We start from the raw sequence: 18,247 nt of genomic DNA on the forward strand, positions 1-18,247 counted from the left end.
AAACCACCTCCATGATAGTTGTTTTTTTTCTCATGTTGTTTTCACTTCAGCATTTCAGACAAAAACAAACCCTGACATCAGAGCCCTGCCCACATCATGCTCAAAGCATCAGTTGGTTATTTAAAGCTACTTGACGATTCAGAAAATGATAATGCAGAAATGTGATCAGAGCCTGTTTGATTTCTGTTGGTTACTGGATTTTTCTTTTCTTTTTTTTTTTTTTGTATCAAAATTTGTTCCTTCCCTTCAGGCATTTAATAATAATAACAATATACAGTGGGTACGGAAAGTATTCAGACCCCCTTAAATTTTTCACTCTTTGTTATATTGCAGCCATTTGCTAAAATCATTTGTTCATTTTTTTCCTCATTAATGTACACACAGCACCCAATATTGACAGAAAAACACAGAATTGTTGACATTTTTGCAGATTTATTAAAAAAGAAAAACTGAAATATCACATGGTCCTAAGTATTCAGACCCTTTGCTGTGACACTCATATTTAACTCAGGTGCTGTCCATTTCTTCTGAACATCCTTGAGATGGTTCTACACCTTCATTTGAGTCCAGCTGTGTTTGATTATACTGATTGGACTTGGTTAGGAAAGCCACACACCTGTCTATATAAGACCTTACAGCTCACAGTGCATGTCAGAGCAAATGAGAATCATGAGGTCAAAGGAACTGCCTGAAGAGCTCAGAGACAGAATTGTGGCAAGGCACAGATCTGGCCATGGTTACAAAACAATTTCTGCTGCACTTAAGGTTCCTAAGAGCACAGTGGCCTCCATAATCCTTAAATGGAAGATGTTTGGGATGACCAGAACCCTTCCTAAAGCTGGCCGTCCGGCCAAACTGAGCTATCAGGGGAGAAGAGCTTTGGTGAGAGAGGTAAAGAAGAACCCAAAGATCACTGTGGCTGAGCTCCAGAGATGCAGTCGGGAGATGGGAGAAAGTTGTAGAAAGTCAACCATCACTGCAGCCCTCCACCAGTCGAGGCTTTATGGCAGAGTGGCCCGACGGAAGCCTCTCCTCAGTGCAAGACACATGAAAGCCCGCATGGAGTTTGCTAAAAAACACCTGAAGGACTCCAAGATGGTGTGAAATAAAATTCTCTGGTCTGATGAGACCAAGATAGAACTTTTTGGCCTTAATTCTAAGCGGTATGTGTGGAGAAAACCAGGCACTGCTCATCACCTGTCCAATACAGTCCCAACAGTGAAGCATGGTGGTGGCAGCATCATGCTGTGGGGGTGTTTTTCAGCTGCAGGGACAGGACGACTGGTTGCAATCGAGGGAAAGATGAATGCGGCCAAGTACAGGGATATCCTGGACGAAAACCTTCTCCAAAGTGCTCAGGACCTCAGACTGGGCCGAAGGTTTACCTTCCAACAAGACAATGACCCTAAGCACACAGCTCAAATAACGAAGGAGTGGCTTCACAACAACTCCATGACTGTTCTTGAATGGCCCAGCCAGAGCCCTGACTTAAACCCAATTGAGCATCTCTGGAGAGACCTAAAAATGGCTGTCCACCAGCGTTTACCATCCAACCTGACAGAACTGGAGAGGATCTGCAAGGAGGAATGGCAGAGGATCCCCAAATCCAGGTGTGAAAAACTTGTTGCATCTTTCCCCAAAAGACTCATGGCTGTATTAGATCAAAAGGTGCTTCTACTAAATACTGAGCAAAGGGTCTGAATACTTAGGATGTGATATTTCAGTTTTTCTTTTTTAATAAATCTGCAAAAATGTCAACAATTCTGTGTTTTTCTGTCAATATGGGGTACTGTGTGTACAGTACATTTAAAAAAAATAACTTAAATGATTTTAGCAAATGGCTGCAATATAACAAAGAGTGAAAAATTTAAGGGGGTCTGAATACTTTCCATACCCACTGTATAGCAATGCTTTTTTTAATTTTTTTTTTATTCGAAAATGTGTTACAGAGACATCAGAGTACAATATATAACATCATATATGTAACAAACAAAGGTACACTAGAGCTGGCTTAATTAAAACCTAGAAAGAAATATCGTTTAAATTTTTAAAGTTTTAACTGCTTTTTGTTTCAAAGAATATCGTATAGAGTCAATATAATGTTCAAATTCTTTCTTAAAAGATATAAATGTTTTTTTTTGCAAGAAAACTCGCATTTATGAATATGAAACTTTGCCATTAAAAGTATAAAGTTTTTTATATAAATCTGGATGCGCTTGTTTCTATAATTCTCCATATGACCAAATACTACATCCTTCCATAACAGCACAGATTGGTTATCAATATTTTTTTGCTATAAAATCACAAATATTTTGCCAAAATAGTCTTAACAATGGGCAGTGCCAAAACAGATGAATCATAGTTTCAGGGCAATTGTCACAAAAAGTGCCTTTAACGTCAATATCATTTTAAAATTTTACAAGGTAATGCTTCACGGGGTAAATCCTATGTATAATTTTGATTGAAACCTCTTTGTTTGTAATTAAATATTGATTAGGTATAAGCCAGACCCTTTTCCAAGCAATATTGTCTGTCAACCGATTCCAATATGAGTAAATATAAGGCAAACATATAATATTTCTTTGAAATAACTCTCTTATAGATCTGTTTTTTTTGAATTAAGAGAAAAACAAATATACATAAGAGTTAATTATTGTTGAATGTTAAATCTTTTCTGAAATCTGAACAGCATGCAGACTTTAGAGGATATTGCTCCAAAAACCTTTGCATAGTCCCCTGGTGTTACAGGAATCTTATAATATGCCAAAAACTCATTATAGGTGAAAAGAAAACCATTTGAATTAAATATATAGCAATGCTTTACACCAATAACCAGTTTTTGTCAAAATATTGTACTATAGTTTTTGTTACAGCAGTAAAAGTCTGGTGTCTTATTTGCTTTTTTTAAATTATTTTTCTAGAAAGCACTTCTGTTAAGCCTTAAGTAATGTTGTAATTTGACTTTAGTTAAAAAAAAAGTTCCCAGTGAAATGCTTATCTTGTTACTGCTGCTATCAAACTAGCCAACAAAGCATCGAAAACGTCAAAGAAAGGATTATTACACCATACACTTGTAGAGATAAGCCACAGTGTTCCAGTAAACAGAAACTCGGTCAATAGTTTTGCCAGGTGATCTATTACTTTCGCCACTGGCACCAAGAGCCAGAGAAACAATAGACGCTTTACTATGCAGAGCCTAGGCTTCTGATTGGCTGTAGAGGTTCGTCAAGTCATTTCGCTCCACCCCAATCCGCGATAGAAGCTAGAAGTTTTTGCGCGAGAGAGTGTCTGCTGTGTAAACTCACTGTGCGCGCGGATTATTCATGCACACGGAGCGCCGAATCGTCTGTACTGTGATTTTTACCTCAGCTTTAGGACTTTACTTTACTCGTTCTCTGTTGGTCAGTTCATTGACTTTAGGATAAAACTCAAAAAGTGAATCATGACTCAGTTTAACAAGGGACCAGCCTACGGGTTATCTGCGGAGGTTAAAAACAAGGTAAACTGAACTTTATTTCTTTGTTTTTAATATTCATTTATGCATGTGTACGTTTTTGGTATGTATGGATAAGGTTATCAGATGTGGTGTGTATTATAGGATCAGTATTTGGGAATATTACTGTAGGCTACTTTTAAAAAAATTGTTTATTGTGCATGATACTACTATTGTTAGTTTGTTTTTAATATGGTTTAGTTTAAATGTATCTTTTTTTCTTTCTTCCCTATTTTATTCGTTATGTAAGACTTAAACATGGCCATGAACGTTACATTGAGTCTTTAAGTGGAGATTGGATCATTAATTATAACAATAAGTAAATAATAATACTAATAATATTTTATTTAAATGATGTTTTAGATGATGTATTGTGTTTAGTATTGAATTAAGTGGACAAAATGGAAAATTTCCATCTACTAAGTTAGCATCCCCCAATAAAAAAAATTCTGATATAAAAATCATGTTAAATATGTCATATGAACAACAGAAAAGATATATATTCTCCTCAAGTTGATCATAGAGCCAGTTTCTGATGTTTTAGATTTTTAATATGACTCTCATATAAAAAGATATTTTATTCTAGATGTTGTTGAGTGAAAATGGCCTCATCAAAAGTAGCAGGAGGCTCATTTTGGGAAATCATTGGTATATCATCCCTCATATTGATCAGACAGGATGTTGTATGCAATAAAGCCAGTGATTCAGTGTAAAGAATGACACCCCCATTCAGATTTCCTAAGCATGACATCATCAGTGCTATTTTAGACTCTAGTAATCTTAGTTTTCATCTCAACAGTTAAATTAAACTCTTCTTTTGTAGAGAATTTAATATTTCACCTCTGAAGTGAACAATCCTGGTAGGTCTCTTTCATCCAACCCCTTCGGAAGTAAGGATTTCATCTTGGAATTTTAGGCATTCCTAAAATGTGACGACAGTGCCGGAACAGCTGTGATGTGTATAATCCGGTTCATTCAGCTTATGGCTTTGATCTGTCAAAGTGTACATTGCGAGAATGCCCTATTTAGCTCAATTATTCAGTGTTGCTTTTTACAGCCAGATGCTTTACAAGAAATATTTCACCCAGAAGTCAAAATTCTGTCATTATTTACTCACCTTTTTCTTGTTTCAAACCCTTATGACTTTTCATCAACACAAAGAGAGAATTGCAATGAATCTGGAGGTTTCAAGTTTTAGAAAGAATGCAAAAACACTAAAAGTAGTCTTTATAACTTTTGTGCTAGATTCCTGGTCTTCTAGCTTTGTGTGACAAACCTACAAATATTTAAGTTGTTATTCTCTGATAATCTTTTCTTCAGTGAGCAGTAAACTGCTGCATCCAGAATTGTTGAGTTCAAGAATCAAATCTGTTTCATCAAAATGGTTTTGTTAAACTGGATGAACTGATTCATTGAAAAGATCCATCTCTAAAGAACGATTCATTCACAAATGGCTACTTCTCTCATGAACGTTTATGAAGGTGTCAATCATGGCTTCAGAACATGCATGACAATACTTTCATGTTGCTTTCTTGCCATTTTTGAACTCCGGTCCTCTTGCAATTTCAATGGTCATTGAAAAGCGTGGACAGGATGTTGCTCAAAAATTCACTTTTTGTGTGACGGAGCTGAAAGAAAGTCGTATAGGTTTGGAAAGACAACTAAGTGATGACAGAATTCAAATTTTTGGGTCCTTTATGTATAAAATGAAAAGCATGTGTCTATGTTTCTAGTGGAAAGTAGTTCCATTACACCATTTCCCTTCTTAATCCATGACTTATTTTCCATTTTACTTGTTTGGACAGTGAAAGGCTACAGGAAAAGTGTCCTTTTTACATGCTTACAGGTCCTTTTTTTGAAGTTCACTTATGATGTTTATTGCATTAAAGAGTTGTTGATCTTGGCAAGTACTTGTTCTTGTGTAATACTAGTAAAACTTGTAATGCTGACTGTTCAGGCATTTATCAGCGATTTAATGTATATTCAGCATTTTGAAAATCCTTATATTTTGCATTTCACTTTTTGAGCACATATACAAAAGTTTAAGGTTAGTAAACTTGACAGTTTTTTTTTAAAGAAGCCTCTTATGCTCATCAAGTTGATCAAAATACTGTAAAAACAGTAATATTATTACAATTTAAAATAACTGTTTTCTATTTAATATATTTTATAATGTAATTTATTCCTGTGATGACAAAGCTGAATTTTCATCATCATTATTCTAGTCTTTAGTGTCACATGATCCTTCTATATGCTGATGCTCAAGCAACATTTCTTATTATTATAGATGTTAAAAAATGTTGTTACTGCTTAATATTTCTTTCTGGAACCTATGATACATTTTCAGGATTCTTTAAATGAATAATAAGTTAAAATTACTCAATAAGTTCACATTTTATAAGCAAACTTTTTTTTTTTTTTTCGCTATTCATATGATAAATACCTACCTTTCAATCAGTATTAACCTGGAACTACGAGAACGTTCTTAACCGTGTTTATTTCAAACCTTTTATAGGTCATGTGCTTTCCGAGGACTTGTTTGTCTCGTTCCTTGAGTTTCATCAGCACTCTTGCTCTGCTGAAAGCCGAGAGCTGTTTTCTGCCTTTGTTTTCCTGCAGGCTGAACTTTGGAAATGTGGGAAGTCGAAGCTCACCGTGAGATTTAGAAATGTTAGTTTCCCAGTACATCAGCCTGTAAATGTCAACAAATCACGCCACCTTGTCAAATATAATTATTCCTTTAAAATAGAAGCCACAAATGACATAATAGAAAGGATGTTTTACCAATCAAATTAATGACTCTCTCTGGTTACGTAACAGCAGACACAAGGGGTCGTTCGTTACGGGCTTGTTGCCAAAGCATCATCCTCTGTTTAAATTCAGCACAGTGAAGATATTGTTCAGGCTGGTTTATTTTTACACATGGAAGAGATGTCAGTTAACAACCTATTTTTATCATGACCATTCGTGTCGTGTTATATTATATTAATCACATCATGTGTTTTTACCATGTTGTTTTCCCCAGACAGTAGATAGAAGAACAACCATTCCTGAATGAGAGCTTTTGGAAGCCATTGGCAATGTTCTTTAGAAATGTTTTTGATTTTGGTAGCTCTGTTTAGTAGTTAGTTTAATATATTGTCTTGTACGTTGCTTCCAAGATGGAGCTGCACTATTCTGGATAAATTGAGAATCACTTTTTTTTTTTTTTTTTTCTAATAAATAGAGATCACGCTTTTCCCACGATTCTGAGCATGATTCACTGACTCACTCATAAATGCTTGTTTCATTACTGGATGAATCAGCGTCTTTGAACAAATCTCTTCAATGAATGATCAATGATGACATGGATTTTTTAACAGTCACTTTGTTGCCACCTACTGGTGTAGCAATGTAATTGCTACAATCATTATTTGAAGCGGTAAGTTACTTTCAAAAGGTGATATGCTCAATTTTTTATTTGCGCTACCATAGACATCAGTGTTTATATCTGAACTATAAACTTTTATCCCAGTACTTCTGTGATAACAGGAATAACCATACAGTGATGCTAAAAAGACTGTTTGTGAAGCTGTTTCATACCTATACATTCATACCGCGTACACATTTGAATGTTCTGGTGTGATTTTTGTCAAAAGTTTAATAGACACAGGAGAATCGCTGTCAATGAGGAATTAGATCACGTGGGTGTTTGAATTCGAGATCGCAATCTTTTAATGATTAATTGTGCAGCTCTAATAGAAATATTTTCGATTTTGGTTGCTCGGTTTAGTTGTTAGTTTAATACATTGTCTTGTACATTGCTTCCAAGACTTTTCCATTGTCAGAGCAATAAATATGCAGGAATTCCCCCTGTAATGTTTGGATGTGGTTCAACTGATACCTTGATTTCTCAGGCCTGGGAAAAACTTTTCAGGCTGTAATAAATTTATATTAATCTTGGCTCTCACGCTCATCTCATTCTGCAGTTATCTTAACTGCAAGACAGACATGCAAGCTTTGAAAATATGCCAGAATTGGGGCACAGTTCAATCCTCGTTGTCCTGGGAGAGGCCGAAGGTCAGAATAGGGCGATCACAGCGATTTTTAGGTAAACCCAGACCTGGTTAACTTGACGGCTTTGATCCGTCGCTCTTTAAAGCCACATTCCTTCTTGATCCTCAGAGTAAAAACACTTTTACCGCCATACTGTGACTGCTGATGGGCAGCGGGCCCAGTGAGGGGCCATTACATTCCCCGCAATGTGCTGATCAGCAATATTTTCTAGGATTGGATGAGGCTTTGCAAAGTGTGGCCACAGTGATTTAACCCCGTGTTGCCATTTTAGGAAGAACAGGAAAGTGTGTTTTCCTGAGGCTATTGTTTGCCGTCTATTGTTCAGCAGGATCTTATAACAGTGTAAACATAGTCAAGGCTTTTTTAATATTTTAAAATAACACTTATTCAAGGTTTGAAAGCCTTTTAGCCAAAGCTTTTTCCCCCACTCTGAAGCATTTAATAGATTTGTGGTGTGTCATTTTTGTTATTGTCTCATATTTGGTGATGATTAAGTCAAGCCTCATTATTATTACCACTTGGTGTTTAACTCATCCCATGGCGCACATGAATGATACAAAATCATGCGGTTTATTGAGAAGAGGTGTGCTATTACTATTTAATTAGACATCAGCAACCTCTCAGAAATTAGAGCTGCACGATGAATCGTTAAAAATATCGCAATCTCGATTCAAACACCCATGCAATCTTATTCCTTAAGTTACAACAATTTGGCTATGTCTATTAAACTTGATCGTATTGAAAAGTACGATCACAGCGAACATTTAAATCTGCATTGGTGCTGCTGCTGAGCCAGAGAGAGCAGTTGTCATGTATAGATATAAAACAGCTTCACAAAGTCTTTTTTAACATCGCAGTATCATTATTTCTGTCTTGCAATAATTTAGATTATCACAGCTAGGAAACGTTTATAGTTCAGATATAAACACCGATGTCTACAGTAGCGATCAAAATAGAGTAAATACCCTTTGAAACGTGACGTTTCAAATAAAGATTGTATCAATTACATCGATACACCAGTAGGTGGCGACGAGTGACTGTTAAAAATGTATTTGTCATTCAAGAGATTCATTCAAAAATGCTGATTCAGACAGTAATGAAACAAGTCAAGTCTTTATGAGCGAGTCATTGGATGTTTCATTAAAACAGATTTTTAAAAAATATTAAAATTAATTAAATATTTTTGACTGTTGTGTTTAGTTGTCTGTTAGAAATCGTGGGAGAAACGTGATCTATTTAAAAAAAAATCCAGAATCATGCAGCTCTACTAGAAATTACTGAAAACACCCTAGCAACCAACTAGTAATGCTGCAGCAACCTTCTTGAAACGCACTAGCAAAAAAACATTTTCTTCATAAAATCTAGTTAGGATGGGCTTTTTTAACTTAGCCACCTAGCAACCACCGAGAACACCCAGACAACCATCTAGCAAAACGCAAGCGACCAATCAAAACACTGTAGCAATCACCTAGCAACTGCATAGCAATGCCCCATAAACCAATCAGAACGCCCTAGCAATTACCTAGCAACCACTCAAAACACCTTATCAATCACATATGCCCTAGAACCACCTAGCAATATCCTAGCAACCAATTAGAACACCCTAGTAATCGCCTAGCAATTCCCTAGAATTGCGGTTCTGAATATTACCAAAGACTATAGAATAACACAAGACGTGTCACTCGTATTGTTTTGAATGGGAGAAAGTGTAACGCACAATATGGCGGAATAAGTCCCGCCTTCAAAATAAGAGCCAATCGCCGACTGCTAAAGTCATCGCGTCACTTCAGCGGCCGTTAGAATCACCGGTTTCTATAGAAACAGTCAGACGCGCGCCTCAGAAGAGACGCGCATTTAGGTCTGCGCATGCGCATTAGCTTGATCCAGTCTAAAAAATACAGGTTTTTTTTGTCATGATTCGAGCGTTTAGAAACTAAATTTATGAGCCGGTTGTTGTTAGATTTCATTGGCGATTTCAAATATGAAATTTAATCGTAAGGTTGGCGAACAGTTTTGGAGAATTTGATGTTTCCCCATTCAAAGAGATTGCATGATGCCCAGGATGCCCGAGAGGCGTTTCAAAGATGGCCGCCGAGTGAAATGTCTTGTCTTAAAGGGACTTTGATATTACACACATTTTATTCATTAAAAATATAAAGATTTCGTAAGGGTAGGCTCTTTTGATTGAAGCCAGTAAGTAACCACTTAGCAACCACTCAGAACACCCTAGCAACCACCTAGCAATGCCCTAACAACCAATCAAAACGCTCTAGCAGTCTTCTAGCAACGGCCTAGCAACCAATCAGAACATTCTAGGAATCACCTAGCAACACCAAAGCAACCATCAATGTTGCCAAGTCAACGTTTTTTCCGCAGAATTGGGCTACTTTTACACTGTTGCCGTGGATTTTAGTCTGCAGGTTGACGCGAACCCCCTTCCTCACCCCCACCCTGAAACATGATTTTTACCTGGGAAGGATTGGGTGGGTTTTGAATAGCAATTAGGATGATTTTGTTATGCAAACCTGGCAACCGCTCAGCTATCATCTAGCTATGCCCCCCCCCGCCCTTAGCATTGCTGAATGAGAATATTACACAAAATGTAAAAATCTATTTTTCAGGATGAATGTTGTCTGTCATTTGTGATTTAAACAGTTCTTTTTCATATCTGAAAACCCAGTTGAATTCACAGGTATAGTAGAGCAAATCTTTCCATGTTGTCTGTTCGCTGGGTATTTCCAGAGCTCATGGTTAAATATTGCCTAATACTGGCTGAACTAGTTGCTCACATGCTATTAAGTAGGCACGCATGATTTCAGCACAATACTCACAATTAGTCAGAGAAGAAGGGTAAGTGAGTGCGTTCATTTGTTTAACAAGTTTATTTTTGCAAGGTAATGTTCTTAATCATTCTGTAAACTGACTTTAGAAGCTGAGTTAGTTTTGAAACAAAGATGATTTTGTTTGAGGATTGTAGATGTGTTTCTCTTATTGCTAAACTATATATTTCTGTGTTTGTATGTGTTTTTAGCATAAAAACCCAAGGTGAAAAGGTCACCCCTCCCCTCCTCCATTGTCATCACTGTTTTATCGATCTCTGAGGGACTGTTTGTCGAATTGATCGTGTCACATTGAGAGCCCTTTCTCTCCCCGACCTTTTTTTAGTCAGATGTTTGCACGGTTTTTGTGCTGTCATCAGTAAGCTCTCAGAATTATAAGTGGGGGAGGGGAGTTAGAGGTCGGACTCCAGCGGGATCAGCCCACAACCTTCCAGAATGTTCTTCTTCCTCAAATGCCTCCAAAATCTCCATCAAGGGTCACTTTTCCACATTTTCTCTCTCTTTTTTTTCTACCACTGGCTGGTTTCCCAGTGGACTGGAAGGAAGGACAAGACAGGCACATGGTTCTCCAATCTTTCCTCAGTCTCTCTGTGGAGCTCTTCTGTTCTTTCCCCTCCTTTTGCCAGTTTTGATTTTCCGATTCATGTCTAGTATAAATCACCCCAGTCAATGGCTTATTATATCAGATATATAACATTCTTTGTCTCTCACTACATCTGAAATCATCCAGTGCTCTTTTGAACTATTTGAAGCATACCAAAAGTTCTGCAGTCCTTCAGAGATGAGAGACTGTGTACGGTTTAGCTTTTTGTCTGTCATTATAGGAGAAAAGTCATCTCGGCTGACCTCAAATTGCACAAGGGAACTGCCACAACACCCCACACACCATTTTTTCCTAGTGGTCTCACATTCTGACTGCTGGGCTTTAGTGTGGGAGGATTTCTGATTGATCTTCAGCTTGCTCAGAGACCTTCTATGGAAGTTTATGGGCCCCAAGCTATATCTTAAATCCCTCAGGAAAAATAAAAATAGGCACAAATGAGACAGTTGTTGGCAAACAGTAAGAGATTAGAGCTGAAACATTATTGTATCATATTGAAATCACTTTGGTGATTCTTAGCACATTTTGAGACATTGTTGAGACCTCTTTCATAAATGTTGTGATTCTAAATTAGTATTATATTCAAATATCATTGTGTTTAAATAGTATAATACCATAGTATGTTCATGGTACTTGTTCAATAATCAAGGAATTATTACCATAGTGCCACTTTAACTGTTAAATTGTTTCCCTAAGGGGATTTTTCTACCTGATTTGACCCTAAAACATGACTTGTTAGTAGAGTAAAGTTCATATTAATGTTGTTTACTTGAAAAATAATTGGGTTCGGTAAGATTTTTTAGGAAATAAATACTTTTATTCAGCAAGGATGCATTAAATTGATCAAAAGTAACAGTAAAGATATTTACAATGTTACAAAAAATTCTGTTACAAAGAAATGCTGTTCTATTAATCAAAAAATCCTGAAAAAAATGAGAATGAACCTCAATGGTTCTTGCAGAAGCTCAATTGTGCTGCGTAACACACATGAATGAACCTCATTGGTTCTCGCATGCATCAAGCAAACTTGCTTGAGCTTCCGTTTACATAAATGATGTGTGCATTGATGAATGTTTACATGTGAATAAAAGCCTAAATTCAATTGGTTCATCATATAAAGCGATCATGTCCCTTCAGAAAATTTGAACTAAACCACTCAATTCATATGGATTAGTTTTACGATCTCTTTATGAACATTTTGAAGCATCAAAGTGGTAGTTGCGTAGACTGTCAATGGAGGGACAGATGAACGAAAGTCTTATGTGTTTGGAACGACATGAGGGTGAGTAATTAAAAGCATTTTTGGGTGAAATAACCCTTTAATATTACCATGATGACCAAAAAAGATTGCTGTTAGTGCACATATGCAATTAGCATAGAACCTAAAACAAAAGCTAAACACTAAGAGAACTAAGGAAGTGTCTCCGTTAAAAATCTGAAGAGTTAAGGCTGTGTTTGTGCTGGAAATAAGGTTTGAGATAGCAGACAGCTTCTCGAAGGACATGAGGAAAGTTCTTATCATGTTTTGGCTGGATAGTGAGACATCTCCAGGAGCCTCTGTCCAGTGCCTACCGCTGAGAATATCTTCTCCACCCGTTTTCCTTGTATGTCTCTTTGTCCCTTTGTCTTAATAGCCACATTTAGCTTTGTCTTTGTACAGTCTGACCCTGAACACTGAACTTGAAGTGGAGCCTCCACTTCCTGGAACTTTTATTAATAGCTGCATTTAATGGGTTTAAACTTGCTGTAAATGTTGAAACTGAAGTATTTAATGTCCTTTTCTGTATTTACATAATAAAAAACTGTGTAAACTGTTTTTGAAGGTTTATACTTGAAGCTGAAGTAGTGTTTAGCACTCATGAAGAAGAAAACATACTTTGAGGGTCTATATTAATTAGAAGTGCTTTCAAAGGCATGCTTAGCTTTTACTATTAACTATTTGAATAACCACTTACTAAACCCTACTATTAAACTTTGATGCCTCAAATCATGCAACTGAGGCCATATTTATGACCAGAATATAATTGAAACAAGAATGGGCTCTTTTGACCAGTAAGCAATTACCTAGCAACCCCATAGCAATGCACTAAAAACCCCTCCGAATACCTTAGCAAATGCCGTAGCATGCTTTTTCACAGACAAACAACTCTAACATTTCATTCAGGCATTTTTTTAAGGATCTAGTTTGTTCTGTTGTTAGTCATAGTTGTCCGTTCCGAGCACATTATTCAATGTCAGCAGGTCAACGGTGCTATTTACAGTCAGAAAAGTCCTGAGAAAGAGCGAAACGGCCAGAATAGATTCATGCGGCGACTCTTTGTGGGGATTTTATGCTCTGTTGCTGACGGAATCGCATGACGGCGTTGAATAACATGCTTTAAAGGCAAACAGTTTTATTCATAAAGGAAAAATCCAAACGAAGCCAGAAAAGAGTTTTTTATTGGCAATCTGATTTAAATAAGCTGCATTTGATGATTTTTCGTTTGCTCTAATGCAGTTTTTAACAGACAAAGAGGCATTTTGAATGTTTCAAACTGCTGTTTTGGTTCTGTCATGTGTTTTGAAGTCAAACACGTTGTGTGCGAGGATCAGCAAAGTGTATTGACATTACAGTAGGTGAGATAAGCATGTGACACATAACCGTAGAATCTAAAGGAAGATTATCCAGGACACGTTACTCTTATCCCGCAGAGCCGGTTTGACTCATAATTGACTGATGTGTATTGGCCGACTCACTGTTTGGCTTATTTCTTCTCACAGATTGCACAGAAATATGACCTACAGAAGGAAGAGGAGCTTCGTTTCTGGATCGAGGAGGTGACCGGCATGCCGATCGGAGACAGCTTTCAGAAAGGCCTCAAGGATGGCGTCATACTGTGCGAGTGAGTTGGTAAACATAAACATACTTGGCCATGTGGGCAAGGTTTCCCTGCTGAAAAACAAACAAAAAAACAGTTTAAACCAGCCTAAGCTAGTTTGCTGGTCTTGGATTTTCTCCCAGTTGGTCTGTTTTTAGAGTGGTTTTGGGCAATTTTCAGCTGGTCACAATGGGAGACCACTTGTCTGACCAGCTAAACCTACTAAACACCAGCATTTTCAGGCTAGGAGACTATTAAAACATTTCTTGTTTGAGCGTCCCGGCCAGATGTAATGACAGTGGCTCAACCAATGACATGAATTTGGGGCGGGACTATCTATTTGACTGACCAATCATTATTTTCTCAATTCCATTTGGTCATGCTAGTAGCACTGAAATTACACGCTTGACCTTTAATGTGCCCATACAAGAAGCTTATATATATGTGATGCTTATGGAAAACAAAATTAATTGAAATGATTCTGTTTTTATTCTTTTCAGACTGATAAACAAACTTCAGCCTGGATCGATAAGGAAAATAAACCATACACAGTTAAACTGGCATAAGGTAACATTCTCAAAGACTCTTGAGGTCTTTGTTTTCATCCAGATCAGCCCCTTTGAAAAGAGAGAAGCGTTTTTCTTCCAAAGTGACTTACAGTACATTGTTCAAATCAAATTATTGCCAAATACTAGGACAGGCAGCTGAGAAAACATGACGCACAAAACAGAAGCTCCTAACAACTGCAGATAGACCCTTTAGTATAAAAGCTCTGAAGAATCTGTAAGAATAAATGATCCCATTCATGCATCTTCGATTCATCTCTAACGCTTTTATCTGAAAATGAGGTAACCAATGATTTTTCTGAGAAACATAGATTTACTGTTACCATTGTTCCTTCAGCTAGAGAACCTTGGAAATTTCATCAAAGCCATCCTAGCCTACGGGCTGAAGCCCAGTGACATCTTTGAAGCCAACGACCTCTTCGAAAACGGGAACATGACACAAGTCCAGACCACACTTCTTGCTTTGGCCAGTATGGTACGTCTACTAGCCCTTCAGTTTTGGGGAAAGTTACTTTTTAAAAGTAATGCGTTACAATATTGTGTTACTCCCTAAAAAAGTAACTAATTACATAGTTACTTTTTATGGAAAGTAATGCTTTACATTACTTTTGCGTTACTTTTTCTCATCTGGGCTGGGCTTGCTTGTTTGTTTTGTAACAACAAAATAAGTTCTATTTTTGGCAAATGTAAAGGTCCTTTCACACCAAAAGTGAAGTGAATTGTGTTTCACTGTTTTTTGTATATTTTGAGGAACACTGAATCCGTTTTTGTGCGAGTGAGATGAGTAACGTATGCTCTCATTTAGTCTTGAACTACAATAACCATCATGTTTACACAGTGAACACAACACCTCTGCACTTACTCTCGATTTCTCTCAACATGGGGACAAGAGAGCTGTCAGTCAATACATGGGAAAACAAAGTAACTTGCGTTACTTTTTTAAAAAAATAACTCCGATATTTTGTTGTAAATTTAAAAGTAATACGTTACTTTACTAGTTACTTGAGAAAAGTAATCTGATTAAGTAACTTGCTTTACTTGTATGCGATACCCCCAACACTGAGAGTCTTTTGTTCGGTATACGGTAAAGCCCTTATTAATAAAAAGTAAAAAGTGATTTAAAGAAATATTATAAATAAAGAAATGCTTTCCTTGAGTAAAATGATGGCATTGGGTTTAATGTGCAATCACACACAAAAAAAAAACATTTTTGACATCTTAAATTTTGCAACTATGAGACGTTTATTTCTTTTTCAACAGGCAAAGACCAAAGGCATGGAAACAAATGTCGACATTGGTGTGAAATACGCAGACAAGCAGCAGAGACATTTTGATGACGAGAAGATGAAGGCTGGCCAGTGTGTCATCGGACTTCAGGTTATAAACACTTTTCCTGAAACACCCGTAATGTTTCTACATGAATATCATTGTTTGGGGCAAGAAGGGAAGGGAAGACGCATTACAAATTACTCATTTAGCTACTGCTTTTATTTAAAGTGACTGAAATAACCTCAGGTTAGGCAGCTACTCAAGTCCACAATAGTGTTAGATAAAGAATTGCCCGTTGTGGGGTTTGAACCTAAAACCCTTTAATTACAAACCCAAACTTAGAACCAAAAAGCTAAACAACTAGTATCAGTGCAGATGTGCTTCTGGGAGTAGTTTATAAAGATTAAGGTTGATTGGAGAGTAAGGTTGACCATCTAGGATCATCTATACGTGATTATTGAAGCACTTTTTGAAGTGTTTCTAACTTTTGTTTCAGATGGGAACCAATAAATGCGCAAGCCAGGCTGGTATGACCGCCTACGGGACCAGGAGACACCTTTACGACCCCAAGACACAGACAGAGAAACCCTACGACCAGACCACCATCAGCCTGCAAATGGGCACCAATAAAGGAGCCAGCCAGGTACACCCAAAGACAGACTTTGTCTGTCAAGTTCTGTCAAGTCATGTCAAGCTCAAAAATGACACGTTTTTCTTGTGTCTGTCTCTCTTTAGGCTGGTATGTCTGCCCCAGGCACCAGGAGGGACATCTATGACCAGAAGGTAGCTCTGCAACCAGTGGACAACTCCACTATCTCATTGCAAATGGGAACCAATAAAGTGGCCTCTCAGAAGGGCATGAGCGTGTACGGGCTGGGACGGCAGGTTTACGACCCCAAGTATTGCGCCACCCCCACGGAGCCAATGATCCACGCCAATGGCAGCCAAGGCACAGGCACGAATGGCTCAGAAATCAGCGATAGTGACTATCAGGCTGAATATCAGGAGGAGGAGTACCAGGGCGAATACCACGATGAGTACAGAGGGCACTACAACGACCAGGGCATCGACTACTAGAGAACTGTGCTGCGCTGTTAGTCAAAGCAGTATTAACACAATGTATATCAACAGAGCAAGTTTTTTGCAATGCCTTTTGCTTCTCACAGTTACCCTTCCCCTCCCAGCGCATATGTTTGGGTAAAATGATCGTGCGTGGTGAGATATCTAAGATCTGCCATCCTAGAGGTGTTGTCACATTTACCGTAGCTCAGGTGAAATTTTGCGCGCAAAATCCAGTCATTGCAATAGAAATCCCACGCAATTGGGAGTTTTGCGTGAGAGCAAAAACGTTCAGATTTCACTCATGTTCAAGCTGCTTGGTTTAAAAGTGAGTGTTTTATACATCGCTACGCTGTTTTTTTGCCTGCAAAATTTCACTGAAATATCGCTAATGTGACCGCACATTAACAATGGTGAAACTGATCTTTTATAAGTTTTTAAAGTGTTTTTTATGAAGTATGGAGACCTGTAAAGAGAATATTCTAGTTTTGCAGTCTGATTCTTTGTTTTATGTCCCACGCCTTGTCTATTGAGGGTTTTTTTGGCCTTGCATCACAGAGAAAATCAGCATCGCTATTTTTAAAGCTAATCCACCATTGAAATCCCGCTCTGCACCAACGCATTACAGACTGCTATGGACTGAAAGCCTTCCGAAGACATTCCTTCCTAAGTCATTCCTTTTAGAATTCCAAATGCCTGGAAATTTTACAAATGTTAGCGTTTTAAAGATTAGCTGACTGGACGACCAAAAACATTCCGCTATTGCTTAGTTTTTTGTGCCATAATATTGGAAAAAAATCTCCCCCATTGTATTTATTGCCCTGCTTTTCATTATAAACCTTCTGTTATTTGTTCCTTTTATGAATAAATTTTATGTTATAAATAAAGTATTGAATGTCTTCAATACTTGGTTCTCCATGTATGTCTATTGTTTTGACCATTATTGCATTTAAATTTAAAAATAGCTGCTTGATAATCTATAAATCCTAATTGATTTCAGTTTCATCAGGATTAAATAACACATTTTTCCCTAGTCGCCAGAGCTCTTTGCTGTTGCTTTGTAAAGCTGAGGTGTGGTTTCTGAAACGGCCCTGATTTTGTTATTTGGTTCTTTGCTCTTGTATCCTTTATTAGGGTGAATTAAAGTGGCACAGAGCCTCAGATGTACGCTGACTCTGCCCAAATATCACAGCGGAGCCATAAATCTTGTGTTTTTGAGGCTAGCCTCAGAGGCGTTTGGAAGCTGCTCCTTGTGTCGATAGCCCAGAGTTTCTGGAAACAGTTATATAACCACACAAAGCGGTGAAAACCAGAATCTAAAGTAGAGCAAGTCAGTGTCTGTGCAGCAATTCGTAGAACTACTGCATTTTGTGCTTGTATTCTTACAGATTTTTGGTTTTTAATGAATTACTCATTTGTTTGTGTCTTTGGAAATAATAAAAAAAATTGCATTCTAAACCTTCATTTAGGTTAACGAAATGCTGCACTTGATGACTTTACCGAGT

At 37.5% G+C, this 18,247-nt stretch overlaps 1 protein-coding gene across 1 annotated transcript; it reads left to right on the top strand.

The window, feature by feature from the left end:
* Window positions 1-3,256: 3,256 nt before the first annotated feature.
* cnn3a (calponin 3, acidic a) lies at window positions 3,257-17,629 on the top strand. The gene is made up of 7 exons (XM_048174126.1): window positions 3,257-3,499; window positions 13,751-13,872; window positions 14,349-14,415; window positions 14,752-14,889; window positions 15,675-15,791; window positions 16,180-16,326; window positions 16,419-17,629. The coding sequence occupies exons 1-7, from the start codon at window positions 3,443-3,445 to the stop codon at window positions 16,758-16,760; spliced, it is 990 nt and encodes a 329-aa protein (XP_048030083.1). The 5' UTR covers window positions 3,257-3,442; the 3' UTR covers window positions 16,761-17,629.
* Window positions 17,630-18,247: the final 618 nt, after the last annotated feature.

This window comes from Megalobrama amblycephala, linkage group LG22, assembly GCF_018812025.1.
Source record: "Megalobrama amblycephala isolate DHTTF-2021 linkage group LG22, ASM1881202v1, whole genome shotgun sequence".
In the NCBI taxonomy this organism is placed as follows: domain Eukaryota; kingdom Metazoa; phylum Chordata; class Actinopteri; order Cypriniformes; family Xenocyprididae; genus Megalobrama; species Megalobrama amblycephala.

Coding starts and splice junctions, on each gene's coding strand:
- cnn3a (XM_048174126.1), top strand. CDS start 3,443: ATGACTCAGTTTAACAAGGGACCAGCCTACGGGTTATCTGCGGAGGTT. Junction 3,500..13,750: donor CTGCGGAGGTTAAAAACAAG/GTAAACTGAACT, acceptor TTCTTCTCACAG/ATTGCACAGAAATATGACCT. Junction 14,416..14,751: donor CACAGTTAAACTGGCATAAG/GTAACATTCTCA, acceptor TTGTTCCTTCAG/CTAGAGAACCTTGGAAATTT.